Below are 21507 nucleotides of genomic sequence, written 5' to 3' on the forward strand. Positions count from 1 at the left end.
CTAATTTCATTTCGCAACACTTGTTATTAAAGTTCTTTCGGTTTAAGAACTGCAACGTTTTCGCTTTCCTTGAAAGCGAACGAATTTTCTGTTAGAAAATTGAAGATGTTACGACTGTAAAATTTCAGATGTAATTTAACGTACCGTGAAAACGTCGCGTGAAACTTGGAAGAATTTTATGGAATGTACATATGGAATATGTTTATTTCTCTATGATACACGTGCGTGAAATATGTTCCTCTGGTTCAGAATGAGTATCGGTAATGCAGTGCCGGTTAGTTTATGCTGTATGGAATATTTCGTCAGGATCAATAGTTCTGTGGTTTCAGACGATTTCTGGATCGTCCTATTTCCAGAAGGACGTGTACCTTTAAGCGAGAAACTGTGAATGTTTCGAATTTGATTGATCGGATTATGGATACATGTACTTATGTTCTGGTATTGATAGTAATCGTTGTTGTGAATATGAATAACTGGTTTTTGTAAAGAGTTTTCATTAAGGAGTTTAAGTTTAGTTGAATTGTTGAAAGAGAAGAAAACGGAAATACAAATCTGTGAAGGAGCCTCTGTATAAATATAATTGTATTAGCGCGTGTATGTACATTTAAGCATCGACCTGTATAGAGAAAAAGAAGATATATACATATAATTATAAAGTATATATATATATATATAATTATCTTTATCGACGAGTGTCTTCGAATACACGCTGAATTCTCGGGACACGTATGTAAGCCTTGATAATAAAGACTATGTCTTTTTTGGAAATTCGCGCGTTTCTTCAACTTTGGTTCTATCAGAAGTTGCTAAAGAAAAAAAAAAAAAAAGAGGAAAGGGGAAGGAGAAAAGAGTAAATATAACATGAGAAAACAAATAAGTCGTTTATTTCATTGCTTTATGCATATACGTATACACCTCTGTCCATAACTATTTGGACTTATAATAAAATTCATAAGTATTACGTGTTTGCAGATTTCGCATGAAAATTTTACAAAGGACAATTTAACGAATCTATCATGTTACTATAATCATGTTACTGTAATTATGATATTATTCTTAGATAGTATAAATAGTATCTGTTAACAACTAAATTCTATTAAAAATTAATTGATAAATTAATATAAAATGGTTGATACCATCTAAAGATATTTGAAGATATAGAAATACCGAATTTCACAAGAAATAAACATATCAAATAGATCGCATCGTGAAGAAACAGACGGAAGAGAAACTTGTGTGAAGCTTTCTTTTATCATTTCGATAATTTCACGTTAACCGTGTATGTATGTCTTCTTTTAGCTATGTTTATAATAATTTTATCGATACTATATGTTAATAAATATTATTCAATATCGCCTAGAAATAACATCAAGATTTTAGGATAATGCAATAAATCTGTAAAAGAAATAGAAATCTATGCGAAATCCGCAAATGTGTAAATGCTCGAAAGCTTATGGATGGGAGCATTACATCATACATCTACACATTGATACCTAGCATACAAACATTACCATTCAAACATTATTATTTTTATTTTTCTAATTAAAAGATTATGATTGCTTTCTTAGTTTCAATTCCCTGGCTTTTATTCCTGGGTCATCTCTCTAAAATTGAAGAGATGGTATTTTCATATTTTTATATTCATTTTTATATTCATAAGATACAACATCTTAGATGTATATATGTATATATATATCTATTAATATAGCTTTACGCAATGCTTTGTGTTTAATTTCTTCTGCTTCAGATAATTCACGATTTATCTATACTAATTTATACTGCTTCTGTTATACCGTTCTTCAAGTCAAGAATTCAAGTCTCTTCACTTTCACAACATATTCAGAGTGTCTATTCGAATAAAACTTAAAACATTTGCTCACTTAAAAATACACGTCCAACTTCTGGGGATGAAAACGTCCCAGAAATCGTCTCGAACCGGAGGACAATTGATCCTGGCGAAATACTCCATGCAGTATAAGCTAACCATTACTCCATTACCTACGCTCAAGCTGAACCATAGGAAGACGTTTCCAGCAGTCTTCAATACAAACACGACCGTAAGGCCAATAACACCGAAAAGAATCAACATAACTGGATAAAAGAAATGGGTGGTGAAGCTAAGGATGTATTCGTGAATGATCGCCGAGATAGCGAAGACCGCACAAGTAGATATAGTCCTGTTTCTTGGAGTCAGGATCTCGTACATGTCCTTGTAAATGTAAGTGTATAACCAATCGTGTACCACGATGTTCCAGGTTCGATAATAAGTGCTGAAGCAGATCGAGTTCCACCAATCCTGCAATTGAAATGGTATAATATAAATTTACTGGTATTTTGTCATTGTGTTATGCGTGTATAAATAATCTATAAAGGGAGAATCCATGAATCGATGAACGTCCCATAAGAAAGTTGCGATAGATCGGAAGGAGTAGATAGATTGGAAAGAACGATGACGAAGCATCCACATGAACACGATAGATTTGATGCAACGATCTCGATGACTCAGGTAGGCTGTTAGGAAATTCGAGATGCCAGAAGCATTTAGAGTATATTGTGTGGTTTCGTGAATGGAATTTGGAGGCTGTGATGATATTTTTCTTTTTTTTTTTTTTTTTTGCTGACTGTTCATTGGTTTCCAGGATGTATGTGTCATGCGCTGAGATAATCTTTCATTGAGCGTGACGTCGAAGATGTTTAGAAACTTACTTTATAAAACATCTTGTCTGCGAATCGTAACAGTTCAGCGGTAGCATTCATCCAACAATGCAGGAGAAGATAAAAACCGCAAACGAACATTAAAATGCCAGGCAGCATCGAGCTGAGAATATTCAGCATCACTTTTCCCACCTCGACTGGATGTTTCCCAAAATCCCGATAGTTTGGATACAACAATCGCTCGTAGAGAAGCGCAACGAAAATGATGATCGTTATTACTTCGACGAAATTGGACAGAACGATGTTCCATCGAATGCGCTTCAACCTAAACAGTGGAATATTTCATATGTTACATGTAAATGTTTATTTCAAATAATATGTCGATCTTCTTTTATACGTACTTGTCTTATTTATACATGAGATTGAAATTTAAGATTGGAGTGTGTATTTTTGATATTCAAAATTTGTTTCTCGCACGATTCTTCCATTTCTTAACAAAGTACAAAATCTAAGATTGAAATATATTTATAGAAAAGTTTATTTTCGAGCGTATCCAAATTTTTGATCGTATCTTTCGATATTTGCAATTTTTATCTCTTGTAGAGGGATAAGAAGAATCAAAACACCGATTGTTCTTTTGATAGAATAATTATCAAGTGCTCGAAATCTCCATTGAAACTGGAAAAGATCATTCAGCGACGCAGATAGTCATTTTTAAAGACATAATAATACATTTTGAAAAGCTTTCTCATATCTTAAGGCGTAATATTTGCTCGTGTCGTTTCTTGAATTTCGATTTTGACACGGCAGGATGATAGATTTAAAGAATACTTTGATTCAATATACGTAAATTTTATTGTTATAGAAAGAGAAGAAAATATTCTAGATATTTTGGAGAACGTTAAATTTCAGCTCACGTATAACAACGTATAACGATAATCATTGAATTTAAGTATAATCCTAAGTTTTCGACTTACCTAGGATATCTGTCTTGGTAAATGAGAGTTGGCGCGAACAAGAAATAGAGATACTTGGAAAAATCAGGTGGCTGTGGTGTTGGTGTATCTGAATGAGGTTTAAAGGACAAAAATTTTGGTGCGACACTTCTTATGAATGCATGAATCTTCATGACTAACCGGACCTATGAAATGCATAAGAAGGTATATTTTTATCTTGCAATTTTACGATGTAATTTAACGAGTATTAATTTATCACTAATTTACATTACAAATACCTATTCTCAATTCTCAATTGTAAAAAGATTTTTCTCCGGAAATTATAAGTATAGGAATATATTCCTTACATAAATTTTACAAAAAAATAAATTAGGCAAATGTTAGTAAATAATTGCATGATATTTTCTTTCCACTATCGATAGAAATTATTCATTCGTAATTAAATAAGATTTCGGGAAAACGATTTAACCTCGCATGATTTGATTAGTCAATGACAATTGCTATAAAATATACTTACTTGCTCCATGAGAATGATCATACTAGATGCAAAGGGCAAATCGTTGTCAAGTAAAGCTTTGGTAGGAAATATAAATAAGAAAGTCAGATATAGGATGATGCTTGCTAGCCATACGTAATCCCAAACTTTTTTGGCGAAAGCTGCAAAAAAAAAAATTTGTAAGCATCAGTAGCTCGAAGTTGATTAAAATCTGAAGATAACTGAATCGAAATTAACTTACAATTTGGCTCGTATTTGAGGCGACGAGTGGCCCAACAACAGAAAGTAGGGTATACTCCTAGAACCGATAACTTCATAAGGGTCCAAATGAGCAATACTATTGGAAATTTGGCAAAACCAGCTCGCACTGTGTCGATGCCGAGATTAGGCCTGAAAGAATAAATTATGTGGACGATCGAAGATTTTTGCATGTATTATATTTCATAGTACTTTTCTATCTTATTATTCTCAAATACATTTTATTTTATTAAGATACTTCGTCGTAACTCTGTTATGTTTCTTGGGTCACTTATCATCTAATCGTATTTTTCTATCGTTGCTAAGAAATTGCTTAAAGTTGTGGAAAACACGATAGATAATTCGATACGTCTCACTTCTTATTTCAATCTTATGGCAAAGTTTTATCTAAAACGTCAAAGTATTTTTTGCCTCATCGAAAGAAAAGTGAAATTGAGACACAAAAATTCAAAGACTCTAATGGTATCAATTAATTTCAATTTGAAGATTTCTCTTTCTATTACTTCCAATACGACGATTTTTACTGTTTACATCGAGCTCGATTTTACATAACGATCGATTCGAGTAAATATTTTCTCGAGTGTTGATTCTTTTTGGTAAAGAAATATTAAGATAAATGAGTGCAAGGAGTACGCGTGTACTTACGAGCCTATGTGACGGATATCGTACGCAGCGGTGTGTATTAAGAGAATTATCAACATTGCTACGATGGCATTATAAAGGGTACGAATATGTTTAATCTCGTACAGGTCGGTCAATAGAGAATTTCTTTGAAGAAATTGTTTGGTAGGTAACATGTTCTCCTTTGTTGGTTTCCTATAGTAAAATGACAATGAAACGATCAGTATTTAACAAATTAGATTTAACATTCAATTACTTGCGACAAAAATATCAATTGATATCAATTGATAAATTAAATTTTTTTTTTTAACGTGGATCATGAAAAAAAAAGAAAAGAAATGGACAGAAATTGCGAAATTATCTAATTCGCGAAAACAGCTTTGGATATGTATGTACTTAAGTTCAATGTATCTTGCTTTATACTTTTATCATGTTTTTATAGCACGTATACAAAATTATGATAGCACGAAAGAATGTCATTTTATCGTTCATGTATTGGTTCCTTTGCTTATTAATCTTTACAAACACAGTGTACAATTCTTTTCTTTCTTCTCTCTAATATAATGTAGCTTCGTTTTTAGCTTTCTGACCGCAATATTATTCTTTATAATTTTACTATTGTTATTAGTTTTTGAACGTTGTACATATACATATGTTGTGTACAAACAATAGAATACACTAAAGTTTGTCGAATCAGGTCAAAGCAGTCAAACGCGTGGTCAAATCTTTGTTTCACAGTTAAACGTTGGCGCGAATTATTTACTCGAAAATTGCCACCTATATCTTCCAAGAGAAAAATTGTTCTCCTTTCTTTGCAATTGTCAGTTGGCTACCATAGTGTTGTACTCGTATGAACCATGGACAAATAAATAATTTTGGATGCAATTTAAACGAAATATAAAATTGAAATTTTCGTTCCGAATCTAAAGAAACGGATATGAAATGAATCTTTTGACTTCAAGGGGTTAAATTCCTTTTTTCTACGTTCAAGAATTCTTTTTCGAAAAAATATTTGATCTTTTCTTAATTTTGATTAAATACAGCGAAGCAATCGATTTAATTAACTTGCGATAATGCACAGGAGCAAAATAATTTGTCAATTTAAAAAATAATTGATATCGAATAGTTGCTCCTGAAGGATGGAAGTGAAGCATAAGGAAAAGTCGCATATATGTATAAAATCAGCAGCGAATGCAATAGTGTAAGTCGAAAGTAATGTGAGCATAGAAGAGTGTAATATCAAGGTTTAAGTGCGATTATGCAATTACGTTCTGTTAGAGTATTTCTCGGACTCCGTTAGATCTTTCAACTCCGTTGAATTGAATCTGCTCATTATTTCCGATATCATATCGTTCATTTGGCTGTTAATGATCTCCAAAATGTCTTGCCTAATTTCCTGTAGAAAAAAAGATAATTATATTTTATTACCGCCTTTAACAAGTTTATTTTATAAAGTCAATTTTAACTTTTAACAAGCCCATAGCGTCCAGTAATCGATCAATGCGCCCGTATAATAACGTTTCCAATTTATCCTTTAGTGCTTTTACAATCATCGTGTAATTGTACGCTTTCATTATTAATTAATTTCACTTAATCGAATCAAACGAATCAGTGGTAATGAACATACGCAAATTTACAGTTTCCTGTATTTTACAATAGTTCCAAAAATTAATTAGATCGATCGTGTATGTGTTTGATCAATTACTTAAACAAAGAATTAATTATATTTATTAGATTCCTCTATTAAAATTAAACGAGTTTGTGAATTAGCAAGATACGAACATCTGGCGTTACCATCTGTTCTCGAATTTTATTGGATTCTATTAAGAAGACAACATTCAGATGAATTAATATAAATCGATTATACTATACGCGAATTATTATAAATTACAGTTTGATTTTTCACACCTGCATTTGTCCTTGCACTTCATTGATAATTATATCACGCACTGCACGTTGCTTGAATTTGATGGACTCCATGTCTGCAATAAAGTAATAAAAACATACAATGCTTGCAAGATATTCAAAACTTCGCTTTAATCGTACTCTCATCTGTCAATTGCAATTATTTGCCTGTCGTTTTAAAGAAATTTTCGAAAAGTACGTATCTGTATCGAGTACAATCTCCTCCTTAAAGGTAATAATGTCAATATCGCTATAAAATCAATTCAGCACGTACTTTGTGTCTTCGGATCCTCCTGCGTCTCACTGGTATTCTCACTGATATTCTTACTGGTAACGTGTTCCATTATAGTTCGTTATTCGTTTTCCCTTATCTGCGATTCAACGATTCATTATTTTATATTCAATGAACCTCGGAGGACCTCGATACCGGTCAGGTTTCACAAAAATGCCATACGGTTGGCAATTCACCCCGGAAATATTGGAATAATCTGCGCCAAGTATCCCGAGATCTGTACAGATATCGCTAAATCGTGACAAACCTGTGGACCAATCAAGTGAATATTACTGAAATCGTAGGCACTCGATCCGAAGGAAATAGTATTTTGCTTGATGTTGTGAATTAATTTATTGTTCGTAGAGCTTCGAAGACGAGTTGATTTAAAAACACATACGACGATTCGAACAGCTAATATGCCTAATGGCCACTTCAACGGCAATGATGTTTAAAAAATAGATCGATTTCGAGATGTCGATGATAGAAAAAGAAATCGTTTCGGAAACGTCGACGATTTAAAATCAGTTCGAGCACTGTGATAATTCGAATCCATTCAATTTTAACCGATAACCGACTTAGCCGATTTTCACGACTGAAAAGGTTCGAAAACGAATCGACTGAACGACGTTAGAAGTTAGGGAAGCGTTTACACTATACAAGGCGCAAACCGCTACTGATTCATCGGCCGGATCGGGAAGAGCACAAGCATACAGAACGTACAAGAATACAGGCGACCGTACCAACGATTATCGAATTTTTCAGCTGATCGCGTGGCAGTAGAATCACCCGCGTTTCTTTCATCTAGGCGTCGATATCGTCCTTTCATTCTTCGTCGAGTACACGCGCACTCGTCACTCGTTTCTATGTCCTCGTCTCTTCTGATTAAGTAATTGCAATAGCGGTTTGCGGCTTGCCTGGACGTTTACTGAATCTGTCGCGTTCACAGCGCGAAACAACGCCGAACCAAGAGATACGGACAATACGCAGTGTAAATTACAGGCTGAAAAATATTCGGAACTCGTTGCACGTTATGCATACCCGAGAAATTTTATTGCTTCTTAGGATAGTTTCACGACTCGGTGCTTGTTTTCGCAAGTCTGTTTCTAGGAACGAAATAATAGGAATTAGGTGCGTTCTTGCTACAATAAGATCTTTTTCAATTTTTATTTCAATTCTTTATTCGTTGTTTTAGAAGAAAATTTGTTCGTTAATTATCTTTTCAAGATCTTATATCCTGTACTCTACAGTTTGCATTTTTTATCCTAGATTCTATAATCTATGTTTTTTTATTGTAAATGTTAAATGTTAAAGTTAATCTAATTCGAAGTAATCGTTGCTTTGACTTTATACCGAAGAATAAATTCGTCTTACTGTTTCCCGTTTATATTTTACGAGGGGAAAGTTGTTCTTCCGCGAAACTCGAGAAACGTTAGTAAGATATCAAATAAAATATTCTTGTTACCATAAAGAGAAATCTTTAAACTGATTTTCTAAGAAGAATGAAAATTGTCTAAAATAAAGTATTTAACTCCGTGTTATTAGTAATTCGATATAATTGCAACAACTTATTTACGCGATTTAAGCTAGCCAACAAACAGATTGTATAATTGCAGAATTATTGACGAATAACGTCAATTATTAATTACGACTGTAAGCAAATTTTTTAATTATCCAGAACGAATTGTATTTGGTAGAATTTTTGATAAGATTGATTAATAGATTTAGCACAGTTTTGGGTTAGGCTAAAGATCATACGATAAGCCTGTGAGTGTTTATAAATATCATATACAATTTCGCGTTAGGGTCACTTTTATCATATTGAATGTTATGTTTTGACGTGTATCTACGTATTTTAATTTTAAAATATGAAAATAAGGTCAAATTATATAATTTCACTTACAGTGTCAGTCTCATTTTATTATTATTTACGGAATTTAATACACGTAACAAAAAATCTTTAATTTGCAAGCATTACAGAAACTCTTATGCTTCCAATAATTAAACCACTTTACTATACGTAGCCATGAAACTTGGAAGTTCGTAACGAAACTCTCTTTGCATTTATATGCAGGACGGCGAATATTTATATTAAACGATAAAAGCAAAAAAGCAAGCAAATCACGGTGATTTGCGAAATTGCTCCTATCGATAATTTGACTTATTAATAGCTACAAAAGATTTACTCGAAAAACAAAAGAATTATACGTATCGTTGGACCAATTATTATTCTACTGATACGTAAAATGATATTTGTTATTCGCATCGTATAGGAACGATTATTTATACAAATTACACAGTTTATTAAATGTTAGGGTGTCAAGAACCTCGTAGATCGAACGAATCCCTTAGCGATTACATTTCCTAACCAGTTTTATCTCGAAACCGATTACCTAACCCCAACCTAAACCTAACCTAACCACCATAACAAAGCTGATATTGACGTCGATCGTATAAAGATATACCAAATTTCCTTAAAATTTATTCTAAATTTCTCACAAATACATGAATATTCTCAGTTTAATTATAAAAAGAGAAAGAATATTTATTTTTCTTCCTTTAATATTATATTATATTTTATATTAGAAATTAGAAATTTTTCGTACTCGTAATGTATCACATCATGAAGACGTTAGTCCATTTTGCTCTTTGGTCGCCTCTCCTACTCGACTCGCATAGAAAAGATAACAGGCCAACAATGGGAATAATGGCCTTTATATCTGTTTTCCCTGTAATAAAAGCACACGGTGTTGCAGTTATCGTATCCTTAGGAATAAGTATCAAGCAAATTCGTGTATAAGTTTTCGATGTTTTCATGTTATTTTAAGAATAAATCATCATCGATTCATGAAAGAAATAGCTGAAGCCAATGCCCAAGTTATCGCATCGTATTTTCCGTTCTCTTTATCACCCCTTCGATTTTCTCGTATCTTCTCTAAGATACTTTCGTTTACAATTTACTGATATTATAATATTTGTATAGTTTACTGTAGGTACCTGGGTTTCCTTTCGTTTCATTTCCTTCCTTCTTAGTCATCACAAATAAAACGTTGAGAGTTTCATTTTGAGATAGAGGACAGGAAAAATTACTGGCTGTTATAAACCCAAATATATATTTTTCATTAGAACTTTTAGTAATCGAAACATATTTTTGTTTCTTTTTATTTTTACATCGTTTCATGCTTTATCGAGCATTGTGAAACAAGTATTTTATTATTAAATATCGAAATAACGTATGCAGAGTAAATATATACGTACGAAATTAGAAAATTTGTTGATTCGGATGATTAAACGTTCCTTTAAAATTTTGATCCATATCGTCGGCAATTTTATTTTTCAAATTTCCAACGTGATTCGAAAATCTTCATTCTGGGAAAAATTGAATCGACGAGACACGGAATATCGAAGATACGTTGATACAACGAAACTGAATGAATAATATTTTACATTGACCAAAGATACTAACAGACGATTATCAATAGTAACTTTCAATACTAGAAAAAGTAAATTGAAATTAATTCAATTGAAATAGAAGAAATGCTCAAAATTCGAAAGTGGCTATGATAGATACCGAGAAAATAGGATGACGTAATGATATTAAATAAAAAGATATGACATACGAATTCTGAAATTGTGAATTGAATAGCTACTTTAAAAAGAATGGAAGTATGAGGCAGTGATAGATAACGAAACAAAACATTTATGTGTACTTACTTACTCACTGTTTACTTACTGAACTACCGTCATATCGATAATGTTCTGCCATCTGTTGGTAGATGTTGACATAATAAAGCTGCAGTTGCACAGAGGATATCATCGCAACTCCATGTTGGAGAACTTTGATTTTTGTGATCTTTGCTGCGATAATTTACAATATTGTTTTAACATTGTACATGTACTTTCTAAATCAACTAATAATCTGTTTATTTCTTTATTTAAGTAGGAAATTTTAGCTTTATTATCGAAATTTCATAAATCTATGTTAATTATCATATTTTTTCTCTATTAGGTATTTATATTTACGCACATATCGTTTCATATTAGATTCAAACTATCTTTCGATAATTTATTCGGTGCGAATTTATGTATTTGAATTTGGCAGTGTTTGGTAAAATTAAAAGCGTTATTATATTTGTAGAATTATGTAGAATTTGTAGAAAGATTATTTTTGGCGATGAAAATTAGAATTTAACGTTCATCTCAATCGCATACTGTGATCTTTTTCAAAATGTTGGAGACATCGATGCCTCGTAGAACGTGCGTCACGCCACGGATGTGTTCAGTACACGTTTAAATTATCCCTTCTATCTTGCGATTAATCGTTTAAAATGTGTGTAACAATTAGAAATGTAAATACGAAGAGGCATTTTCCTGTATATTCATCTTTCCATTCTTTTAGTATCTGTAAAGTTCGTTGAATTTACGCCAACTGAAAGGGAAATAATTTTACGTCTACGATAAATAAACACGAAGAGTTATTAAAAAGTCGTTAATGAGAGCTGCGAGTGAATGAAGCGCGCCTTTCCACAATAAACAGTATCCTCGGTTCTCATCATTGTAATCAATCTCGTGCTCGACACTATACTTATGACATCTTCGTATAATTTAAAGGAAACAAACAAACAGGCAATATACATAATTAATATTGAAAATTAAAAGTTCCAAGTCAGGAAAGACTATTCGCTGACTATATTATATCGTTTTCTTAAATATCTTCGATCAAGCCATCTATCCAGACAGAACGGATATCCGCGAATCTTCGCAAGATGTCCAAATACGACCTTCTGGATAAATGCAACGCTCGGAAACAGCGAAGGTGTTTAGTTCGGGTCGAGTGCAATTTAAGCGGACGCGTTCGTTGCACGCACAATTAATTACGCGGCCGTAACTGATATCGCAATATGCAAATTCATCGAGATTATTGCTAAACGTTCGATGGAACCGTTAAAGAAAAATTCATCGTAAAAGCGACGTATCTCAATCGGTTTACAGGGCATTTCCTTATCAAATAATTCTTCGGAGCAGCCACTTTTTCAAATTTCTATCTTTCTTTGTTAACATAAATTAGAAATTTTCTATCGTTAATTGGAACTAAATTAATCAATTCGAGCATACTAGAACGGATAAAGATATCAGAGATCGATCAAATATCTGATAACGATAACATCTTCAGGCGATGATAGTGAGTGACGTAAGCCCAAGGACGTTGATAGAGCAATCGGATCGGCTATTCGAATCGTTTCAGTCATTTCGATATTCTATATGAACGCGTTTCTCGAACGTCATAGTCGCAATTTCGCAAGAACGTTCTCATGACACGAACCTCGACACCATGTGTTTCTAACTCTTTATAGAACAACCGAGCCAAGGTGAGAAGCAAAAGTACCGTCCTGATAAACTATCAAATCCTGGATCGAATCACCAAGCGTCATAACTTCCGATCGTACTTAGCAAAAATTTAAAAATATTGTAATCAGCAAGAAATTACCTACCGTAGGGAAGCTTCGTACTCGGAAAGAAATCCTCATTCTCGAGGATTCTCTTCCGGTTCTTCGGTATCTTCGATATATTTCTTGGTATCGTAAAATTTCGCAATGAGCCTGAATTCCAAGCGATAGATTGCCCGTTGTTGCACGTGTCCCCAAGCATCGGTCAACCGGGTTTGACATAAAAAATCGTCGAAGGGGCAGCGGGTCTGGGATTTGCGAGACGAAGAAGGGGCGACGGAGAGGAGGCTTTGAAAAATCGTGAGAGGAAGGAAAGAGAGAAAGAGAGACTCGCTCTCTAGCCTCGTGTATGCCGTGAAAGTTATAGCGAAGAGAGGCAAGCAAGGGGGGATTCTGAATCGCTTCTGGTACCTCTGGTAGATCGTGGCTAAGCCAGTCGCTCGCTCGCCGCTCACCTAAACGGCTTTCACCTGGGCGATTACGAAGATCCTTGGTCGTCGACCGCCTTCGAACGATCGTGTTCAACGGACAACCGTTCTCTCAATCTGCGCGGATGCACACGAAAATCCCGTGGTTCCGTGGCCGGTGATCGGTGATCGACCCAACAGTCGACATGTCTTCTGGATGGTGAATGGTGTATTTACTTGGTAGAAATAGTGTCTTTATACGATCAAGAGGAAACGAGGGATTTTGTTGTTCGCCAGGAAGTTAAAGAGCCTGTCAAAAGCATCGTTGACGATCGGCTGACGGCTTTGCTCCGCTGATCCCGTTGGACGAATCGGTCTGATCGGTTTCTGTTTCGACTGTAAGAGGAGATTTCACTTTCGTCTAGCAGGTACGTGGTGTTCTGTGCTTGTGTTTTCATCGACGATGCGACGCGGAGAAAGTGCGGTATCGCCGTGTTCTCGAGACGAATCGCGCGGTACAACGTGATCTTCGATGCGCGAATATCATTATTTTTATTTTTATCGTCGTATTTCGTTTTGTTGTATCGCTTATGCGGTTGAGTTTTGCTTCCATCGAACGCGCGGGACCAGGCGAATTCCAATCGGTTCGAAATCGTGGTCCCGTGGCCAGAGTACGTGACCCGTTTCTTTCTTTCTAGGGAACGTTTCTCTGGCGCGACTGTTGACTTTCTATTGTACATCGAAGCCATGAGGTTTCGTAATTTCGTGAATGATCCGATCGCTTCCGACCGTCTTGCCAACCGATGACAGCTGTTTTACTTGGAATCACGGGATTACTGAACCACTTGGCAATGCGTTTGACGCTTTTTGCTCGTTGGTAGAAGGCGATGAACCCTGACGAACCGGATAAATTATGGAAATGCTTGTCATCTGCAGTGTCGACTTACATCGATTTCGTCGGGTTACATCAAATTACGTTTCGTTTGTTTAAATTCTCTTTATGGAAGACGTATGGTTCATCTATGAATATACATCTAAATTCTCTTTCATCTTTTCTTCCATTTCTATAATACTATCTATTTATAGTTTTACATAGTTTTATAACTCTTTCGCTTCTTCCATCAATCCACTGGTTTGATGGCATTAATTAATCGTTGCCTTTACTAAAGAGACGCAGAATGATGATTTTCTATAAAATATCCATAATATGAATTATGAATTTATTTATTATCATATCAGTTGTATTTAACGTTTAACGTTAGCTTCGTGGTAACAGATTTGTAATTCTGTTTGTTTGTTAATTATTGTGTTATGATTATTCGTAGAATATTTGTTACGAACCTCTGTCGATATTTACCCCTGCCGTTAAATTTTGTCAGATTAAATTATATTTTTCATTACGTATGAGTTTAAACTTTAAATATGCAAATGTCACTTAAAAATTTTCAAATTCTTGTAGCCTAGAATTTTATAGAAAAATGATAGGAGAGTTTATTTCTGGGTAACAAAAATTCCTTCTTAGGAAATATATGGTTTCTCCACTAACCATTTAGCATGTAACACCTGATTTGCAAGTTTGCGGCTTGTCGGAAGTTCGAGTTTCAATCGAATCGAGTCGAATTTCAATTTCAGCAGAGAAATGAGACTTAAATTTTAGCAGACGATCGATCTTGTCATTGTACCTAATACCAGTTCCTAGTCACTTGTCACGAAATTGTAATAAATGTGACAAGTGTCGCGCGTCTCGTTTGTCATCGCATTAGAAAACGCGGCAAAGTTTCTGATCATCGAGACAGAACGAAAAATATTCTGCGAAATATTGTAATTTTATTAAGTACGCGAATTTTTTACCACTTATGGGAAATTTAAAAATGTCATAGTACACAAAATACATAAGATATGCAAATATACATAACATAGAATGTTATATGTACAGTATTGGGTAATTGGGAAAAATCTTTGTTTAAATTCCATTTTCTCGATTGTACTTAGCAAGGTATTAATTTGTATAAATATTCATAATCTATTTATAACTAAGCAGCAATTTGTATTGTACTATTTCTATAAATTTATAATGTATTTATACAATTTAATGTGCAATGTAATAAACAATTTAATGTACAAGTTTCTAAATTGATAAATATAATTTAATAGTAATGTTAATAATTACTAAATGTAGGAAAATAAAGGAACAAGTTATTCGTGTCAGCCGTCGCGTACGGTACCGCTGTCTAATTATGAGAATGCATGATTTCCATATCAGTACTAGTGATTGAGATTTCATTGATCATTTTGCAAGACAACACGCTAACGTATAACGGTATTGCAAAAGAGCGACGAGGGCGTGAGGTGGAAATTAGATATTTATAGGACGGTCTGACGTGTTGCCGATGCCGTCTCTTGCTCTCTTTCTCTCTTTCCTACTGTTCTCACTTTCGTTGATTATTCTCCTTTTTTTCCTCGTTTCGAGATACTAATTTGTCGAGGATCGAAGCGATCGTCTAGAAAGTATGGTGCGCTTCTTGTTCGACTCTTTAATCGCGGTGCGTTGCGTGATCGATGTTATATGTTTTCGATTGCATGTTGCATAATTGGCAAGAAAGTGGTTCCCTTTGAGTTTCCGTTGATAGAATGGTTTAAATAGGAATACATACTTCTATGCAAATTATTTGTATCAAACAACAGTTCCTAATTTACTAATTTCTTTCCGATTTTTTTCTGTTTCCAATTCGTTTCAACTTATTTTTAATTTATTTACAAAGTAAAGTGTCTCCAAAGTTTCGTTACGTAGGATTTTCTGTGCTAAATTCGCATATCGATTAAGTGTCAAATGTATAAGATGAATATCAACGAAGTCTGATAATACGTTGATATTGGATAAGGCGATATTATAATCGACATTAATCAAGATTCGAGTAATTATTAAATAATTTGAGAGGCTACTTTATCTTGATACGCCTCTTTGTATCTCAGGATGTTCTATAAAATGGTCGATCAAATAATGGATGACATATCCTGTAATGATACATCGTCGTCATAGGTGTCTTTGTCAACCTAATATCTATGTAATATCTAAATTTTTACATCGAGAACCTGAGAGTACTCTTTACACGCTTGTACAGTGTTCAATTAACGAGTTGTAATGTGTCGTTTGAACAGGTGAATCTTTGATTGTAAATATGTATTTTAAAGATAGATTGAAACAACAAGAAATGATATGAGAAGTAAATCAACGAAAGTATCAAGTTAATCCATAAATTCGTGCCACAAGTTAATTTTAATCCGTCCGTAAGTTATTTTTTACTTACAAAAAATTACATTTGCTTTCTATAATACTGTAGAATTTAGAAATGACATATCTCTATATCCATACCTTGAAAATTTTATTTTCTTTGTTTATTATTCAATGGTTGTACTTTATCAATATACCATTGTACTGCTACTAAACGATTCATTTGTAAGGTCTGTCAATCCGTAGATTTCTGACTGAAGCGAGAAACTATGGTGAACTATAACCTTTTCCTCTTATAGCCAAACAATATTTAAACGGATACTGTTTAATAATCTGTTTAATAAACTGAATTCTTACTATCTCAACTATAGCGTTTTAATATCACCCTTGTACAATTTTCACCCATTACGTGTTTTTAAGAAGTTAAAGAAAAATTATTCCAGCACCTGTAGACTTACTAGATATTCCAAGTAATAACATTTCTGAACCGCGTGATGAAAAATGATTCAGTTCCTTGAATTTAGAAAAATGTCTTATCTTCCGATGAAAATCTTCCCTTTGTAATAAAATTCGCTATTATCTCTCTTGAATCATCGAGGAACAATAAGCCACGATGTTCTGAACTTTGAAGCTTCTAAATTGTAAATCGGTACGCAACTGTTTTTTGCTACAGTCATCGATTAAAAATGGGATCCGTCAAGGAGAAAAAAATCATGCGATTGCTATCGATATGTTCGCGATAGACGGGTTTAATTTTTACTTCTAATAAAAATGATTTTCCTTTTAATACTTTTCTAAGGTCGATCAACATAGACATTGACCCATATATGTGTAAATAGCATTATGATGATCGTTATCGGTTTTATTATCTCTTACATGTCCACTACATGTGGCAACTGAAATTGCGCAAACAGACCGGATTAAAGATTGAAAGAACGATAAAGATAATGCAGTTTGCAATTAAGTGCAATTGTAGAATCTATTTCAATTTTCATCGTTCTAGTTAAAATCTGTTGTAATTAATAGATTTGAAAAGATATGATATTACAGGTATGATAGAAATAAATTAATGACAGGAAGTAATTGAATAAATACACGTACAAATACTAGTTAATATTATCGATAGCCCAGCATATTTTAATTTTTAATTCCTGTCACAAAGTTTACGTTACAATTCCTTGAATGTCGTAGCAACGGAAGATAAAATACGACAAAGAAAATGATAATGATGCAACGTTATCGAGATTAAGAAATTATTGTTAAACTCATACATAGTAGATTTCAGTGTGACTTATATCTTAGAATCGCATTGTCTCTCGTCATTGAGGTTTATTAGTTCCTGAGCTATCAAGGTAATTATTTTCTTCAAATTATGTCGAATTACATCGAATCATTCGAACGAAATACGATTCTTTTACACGTGCGTATCGATAATATTTTTCAAAAAGATTTCAATATTCACGCCATATCGATCGATACGATGTAACTTTGAAAGTTGCGTTCACTGAATATCTTTTGAAGAACGTTCACTGCAATATCATATATCAGGGGACATTATTATCTTTCTGTCACTCGTTCAAGAATCTTATTTTTCTTTTTCGTTATTCCAAGAAAATAAACTAGCTCGAATAAGTAGAAATAATCCGTGGTAATTGAACAGAGAAATCCAATTTAGATAAATATCAAATATTCGATCGTAATATACATTGACAAGTGTATTAGTACAAAAGTGCATTGATAAAATATATTTATTCCGTTATCTTACAATAATTTATAACACAATTTTACACGTTATTTGATCATAAGAAAGCAATTCCAAATCTTACACTTTTATTTACTTAACATTACATTACCGTACGATTTGTCTTTAAAATATATTTTAATAGTACATATAAAGAAATGCATTTATATAGATACGATACATATAGGTGAAGAGAAGATCCTTTCTCACGATTAAACAACTAAGTACATACATAGTATTTGACGTGCAATCCAATAATAGATTACGCTGTTACTGGTGTTGCATCGAATTAGTATTCACTCATCTGACTATCTTCTCATAGCGAGTTTCGAAATTGTTGCGACGCTGTTAATGTCAAAGACAGACGAACGTAAAATGCTTAAATTATTATTTTCAAAATGTTGAAATTTTGTCTAATTATATAACGATTTACAAGTTTAGAAAATGATGCCCATCCAAGAGATATTACATTATGAATATTATGGTAGAATTCCATCCGACATATATTAATCTATCATTATTTCAATATTCAAATATTAATTTAATTAATCAATTATATGCATATATACCTACTATTTAAACGGATATCCCTTCTATTATTTTAGTATGAAATTGATGTAATTCACAAACGAAACGATATGTAGTTAAAAAGCAAAGAAACAATAAAGTTACAACAATGTGCAACTTTCAATTTACGTTCAGCCTAACGTATGAAAGAATTTAACGGTACGAAAGGTATACGATTACTCTTAGAATATTCAGTGAGACAAATCCCTATTTAGGATTCATTTCTCTAGTTGTGCTCGTATAATATATACATACAATATATCGTGGTTCGTCGTTAAAATAATCGTTCTAACATTTAGCGAACGAAACAAATTTTCGTTCAAGCTCTATTTCCTTATTAACGTTGATAAAAATTTGTATTTTTACGCACAAACATCCGCAGTTTAATCATCACCTTTCTCTCTACTTCCCGGGCATCAAAGTGGCTACTAAGTGGCGCATTTTTCATTTTCCCGCGATTGTAAATCCCACCATTCATCAGAAACGTGCAATATCCACAGCGTAGTAATCATTATAATTTTTACTGAGTGAAACAAATCTTCGCTTAAGGTCCGTTGCCTTAACAATCTTTAAAAAAATTCCAATTTGCCTACGTATTTATACTTTCTACGTTTCTCCGTAATCCAATCGTCCAAATTCCACACCATCCATGAAGAACACGCCACGACCTCGGCAGATTCACTCAGACACGATGTAATATTTCTCCCGCGTTGAGTTTTTCCTGCGGCAAACTTTCGAAGAACTCGCGTGTGGCATTAAGAAAGCGATCGAAGATGACAAAGTCAAGTGAATCACACGCGTCGCGTGGGAATCACGCGTTGCGCCTAGAGACACAGTAACCCATCGGCGACACTAGGATATAAAAGAGGAAGCGGGTTACCGGATACGCGGGAAAACTGTTGATTCACAAAGAATTCACAGCGAGGGGAACTGGTTAATCGTCGCTCGCGTCTTTGTACGTGTACTATCCGTGTAATCGATTCGAAATATCCTCCATTGCAAGGTCATTCCTTTCTCCCTAGGCTCGCGTTCTTCTGCGAAAGTGTCTCCCTTTTCTTAATCCCGTGATTCATTCGCACGCGATACCGTTTTCGTAAATTCCTTCTTGATTCGAATCATCGATCGTTTCCCTTCGTCTTCTTTTCGTCATTCTGCGAAACGAAAGGGACAAGATTGCGGGATCCGCTTGTTTGCTGAAAAATGAATCCGTGTGTCAGTTCTTTTGGCTTGTCTTTAGACAAGATGAATTTTAAAGTGATTTGTTTTAGGGTTATCCTGTTTCAGAGATAGTCATTAAGAGACAGTTTATTAAGGAAATCTTAGTTTTTAATGTAATTGTTGTTATATGTAAGTTAATCTATGGAGGCCAGTTTTTAAGTGTTCATTGTTTAAGATATGTTGTTTCTCTTGCACCATATGGTGGCATCTAGATAGGAGTTGTAGTTGAAAATGAAGCGCGATTATAGCGTAGAAGTTGTAAAATAGTATGGAGGAACATATGGGAAATTTATTAAAAATGAATATATATATATATATTTATTTTATAAATTATTTTAAAATATAGCGATAGCTTTATCAAATTTTTGTCGAAATTATCAACATCTTTGGGAAATAGTGTTTCTTCTGCAGGTATTAATTAAACGAAAAGAGTAGTCGAATCATTGTTATCAGGTCTAATCGCTAGAACGGGAATGGTGATCGAAATGTGTTTTATGGTAGCAATAAAATTTCTGTTGAATCAATAACTTCTTCGGTATAAGCCATTGAAATTTACTTTTGTCATTCGGTTGCAACTCGAGGATTAATACGTTAGCCACCATGATCACCGGATTTAACTCACAGATTTTTTATTGATTTATTATTTAAATCTAAATTATTCAAAAAATACGTATTCGTATTATGTATATTTCCATATTTTTTATAACAGTAACTCAAATGGCTTTGTTCAATTTTATGAAACATCCTGTAGTCTGTCACGCGTATGGAACCACGTTCCACGCAGTCGATTCGATCGGTAGATGTAGCGCGACATTTGAATCTCTGTCATCGGTGTCACGGCTACAAGGAAGCGTTACCGTTATCTCCTTCTGTCGAATAATCGAGTGACTCGTGTTAGTATGCGCGATTCAATCGACTGAAAATGTACGACGTCCAGTGAAGAAAGTTTTCCACTTAATCAAGCTTTTATTTACAAACGATCACGTCTAGTCGATTATGAAAGAGAAACTATTAGAGAAATTATTAGATGTTCTAGCAAAAGAAGAATTGGAGCAGAGAAGTAAAATGTATAATATTAAGTTGTTATATCGACGTTGGTATGGGATGAGAATGGAAACTAGGACGTTCGTGTTAACAGCAAAACGAAACAGTTAAGTGAACGTTTTTGGAGAAATCGCTGAAAATAGTAGCGTCCGACATTTAGAATTTTTTCATCGACGCGGTATGTAATCGGTAGAAAGTGGTACGTTTGATTTTGTACTTTTTTCATTTCCAAGGGAGATCGCAAATTGCATATTTCTACAAAGTTTCGGTGTGTTCATTAAAAATTTAAACTTCAAAAACGCTTACTCGTCCTTAATATCTACAAGGAGACGAACAATTTTTTGATCAGACATTTTGTACCAAAATATTTAAATCTCTAACAATACAGTCTTATAAATCTGTGAAACTTCTACGAAATAAAACTAAATATGACTTAAAACTAAAAAATAGACAAACTAAGTGGTAAAATAAATTAAACAAAAATCACAAATCGCTAATTTTGATGGTAATTCTAGTACCCGTTAAAGATCATATTAACTCAACTTCCATTTACCACTACTACCGCAATCATATCCGTACTGCTTGTACGCTTCCATAACGTTCCCTTCTACGCAACGCACACACATGTACGATCCAAAAAAGGAAATACCGTGACCGGATAGCATTCGAAGTTAACAGTCGAGAAAACG

General features: G+C 33.7%; 2 protein-coding genes and 1 long non-coding RNA gene across 5 annotated transcripts in view; 2 read left to right on the top strand and 1 right to left on the bottom strand.

Moving 5' to 3' along the window:
* Nucleotides 1-866: 866 nt before the first annotated feature.
* LOC117210741 (sterol O-acyltransferase 1) lies at nucleotides 867-7621 on the bottom strand. The gene is made up of 9 exons (XM_033454046.1): nucleotides 7166-7621; nucleotides 6895-6968; nucleotides 6255-6382; nucleotides 5011-5181; nucleotides 4349-4497; nucleotides 4129-4268; nucleotides 3633-3796; nucleotides 2707-2980; nucleotides 867-2296 (listed from the first exon to the last, which is right to left on the bottom strand). Exons 1-9 carry the CDS (start codon nucleotides 7233-7235, stop codon nucleotides 1877-1879), a joined length of 1590 nt encoding a protein of 529 aa, XP_033309937.1. The 5' UTR covers nucleotides 7236-7621; the 3' UTR covers nucleotides 867-1876.
* LOC117210746 lies at nucleotides 2295-2795 on the top strand. The gene is made up of 2 exons (XR_004488151.1): nucleotides 2295-2506; nucleotides 2640-2795. It is a non-coding gene; the product is annotated as an uncharacterized LOC117210746 (long non-coding RNA).
* A 5177-nt stretch (nucleotides 7622-12798) lies between the features above and the next one.
* LOC117212361 (chitin synthase chs-2) overlaps nucleotides 12799-21507 on the top strand; it is a 34056-nt gene continuing 25347 nt past the window's right edge. The window contains exon 1 of one of the 3 annotated variants that reach the window (XM_033457159.1): nucleotides 12799-13444. The gene's annotated coding sequence lies outside the window, so the exon portion shown is untranslated. Of the gene's footprint in view, nucleotides 13445-17573; nucleotides 17601-21507 lie in introns of those variants that run through there. The other 2 variants (XM_033457134.1, XM_033457152.1) reach the window with 2 other exon arrangements.

The sequence above is a fragment of the Bombus bifarius genome, unplaced genomic scaffold, assembly GCF_011952205.1.
Source record: "Bombus bifarius isolate JDL3187 unplaced genomic scaffold, Bbif_JDL3187 scf7180000007970, whole genome shotgun sequence".
In the NCBI taxonomy this organism is placed as follows: domain Eukaryota; kingdom Metazoa; phylum Arthropoda; class Insecta; order Hymenoptera; family Apidae; genus Bombus; species Bombus bifarius.

Bases quoted from the DNA above. Each gene is read 5' to 3' on its own strand.
- LOC117210741 (XM_033454046.1), bottom strand. From the start codon at position 7,235: ATGGAACACGTTACCAGTAAGAATATCAGTGAGAATACCAGTGAGACG. The intron at 6,383-6,894 runs GTGTGAAAAATC...TTTTTTCTACAG, and splicing joins AAGTGCAAGGACAAATGCAG to GAAATTAGGCAAGACATTTT. The intron at 3,797-4,128 runs GTAAGTATATTT...TGCATTTCATAG, and splicing joins TGATCATTCTCATGGAGCAA to GTCCGGTTAGTCATGAAGAT.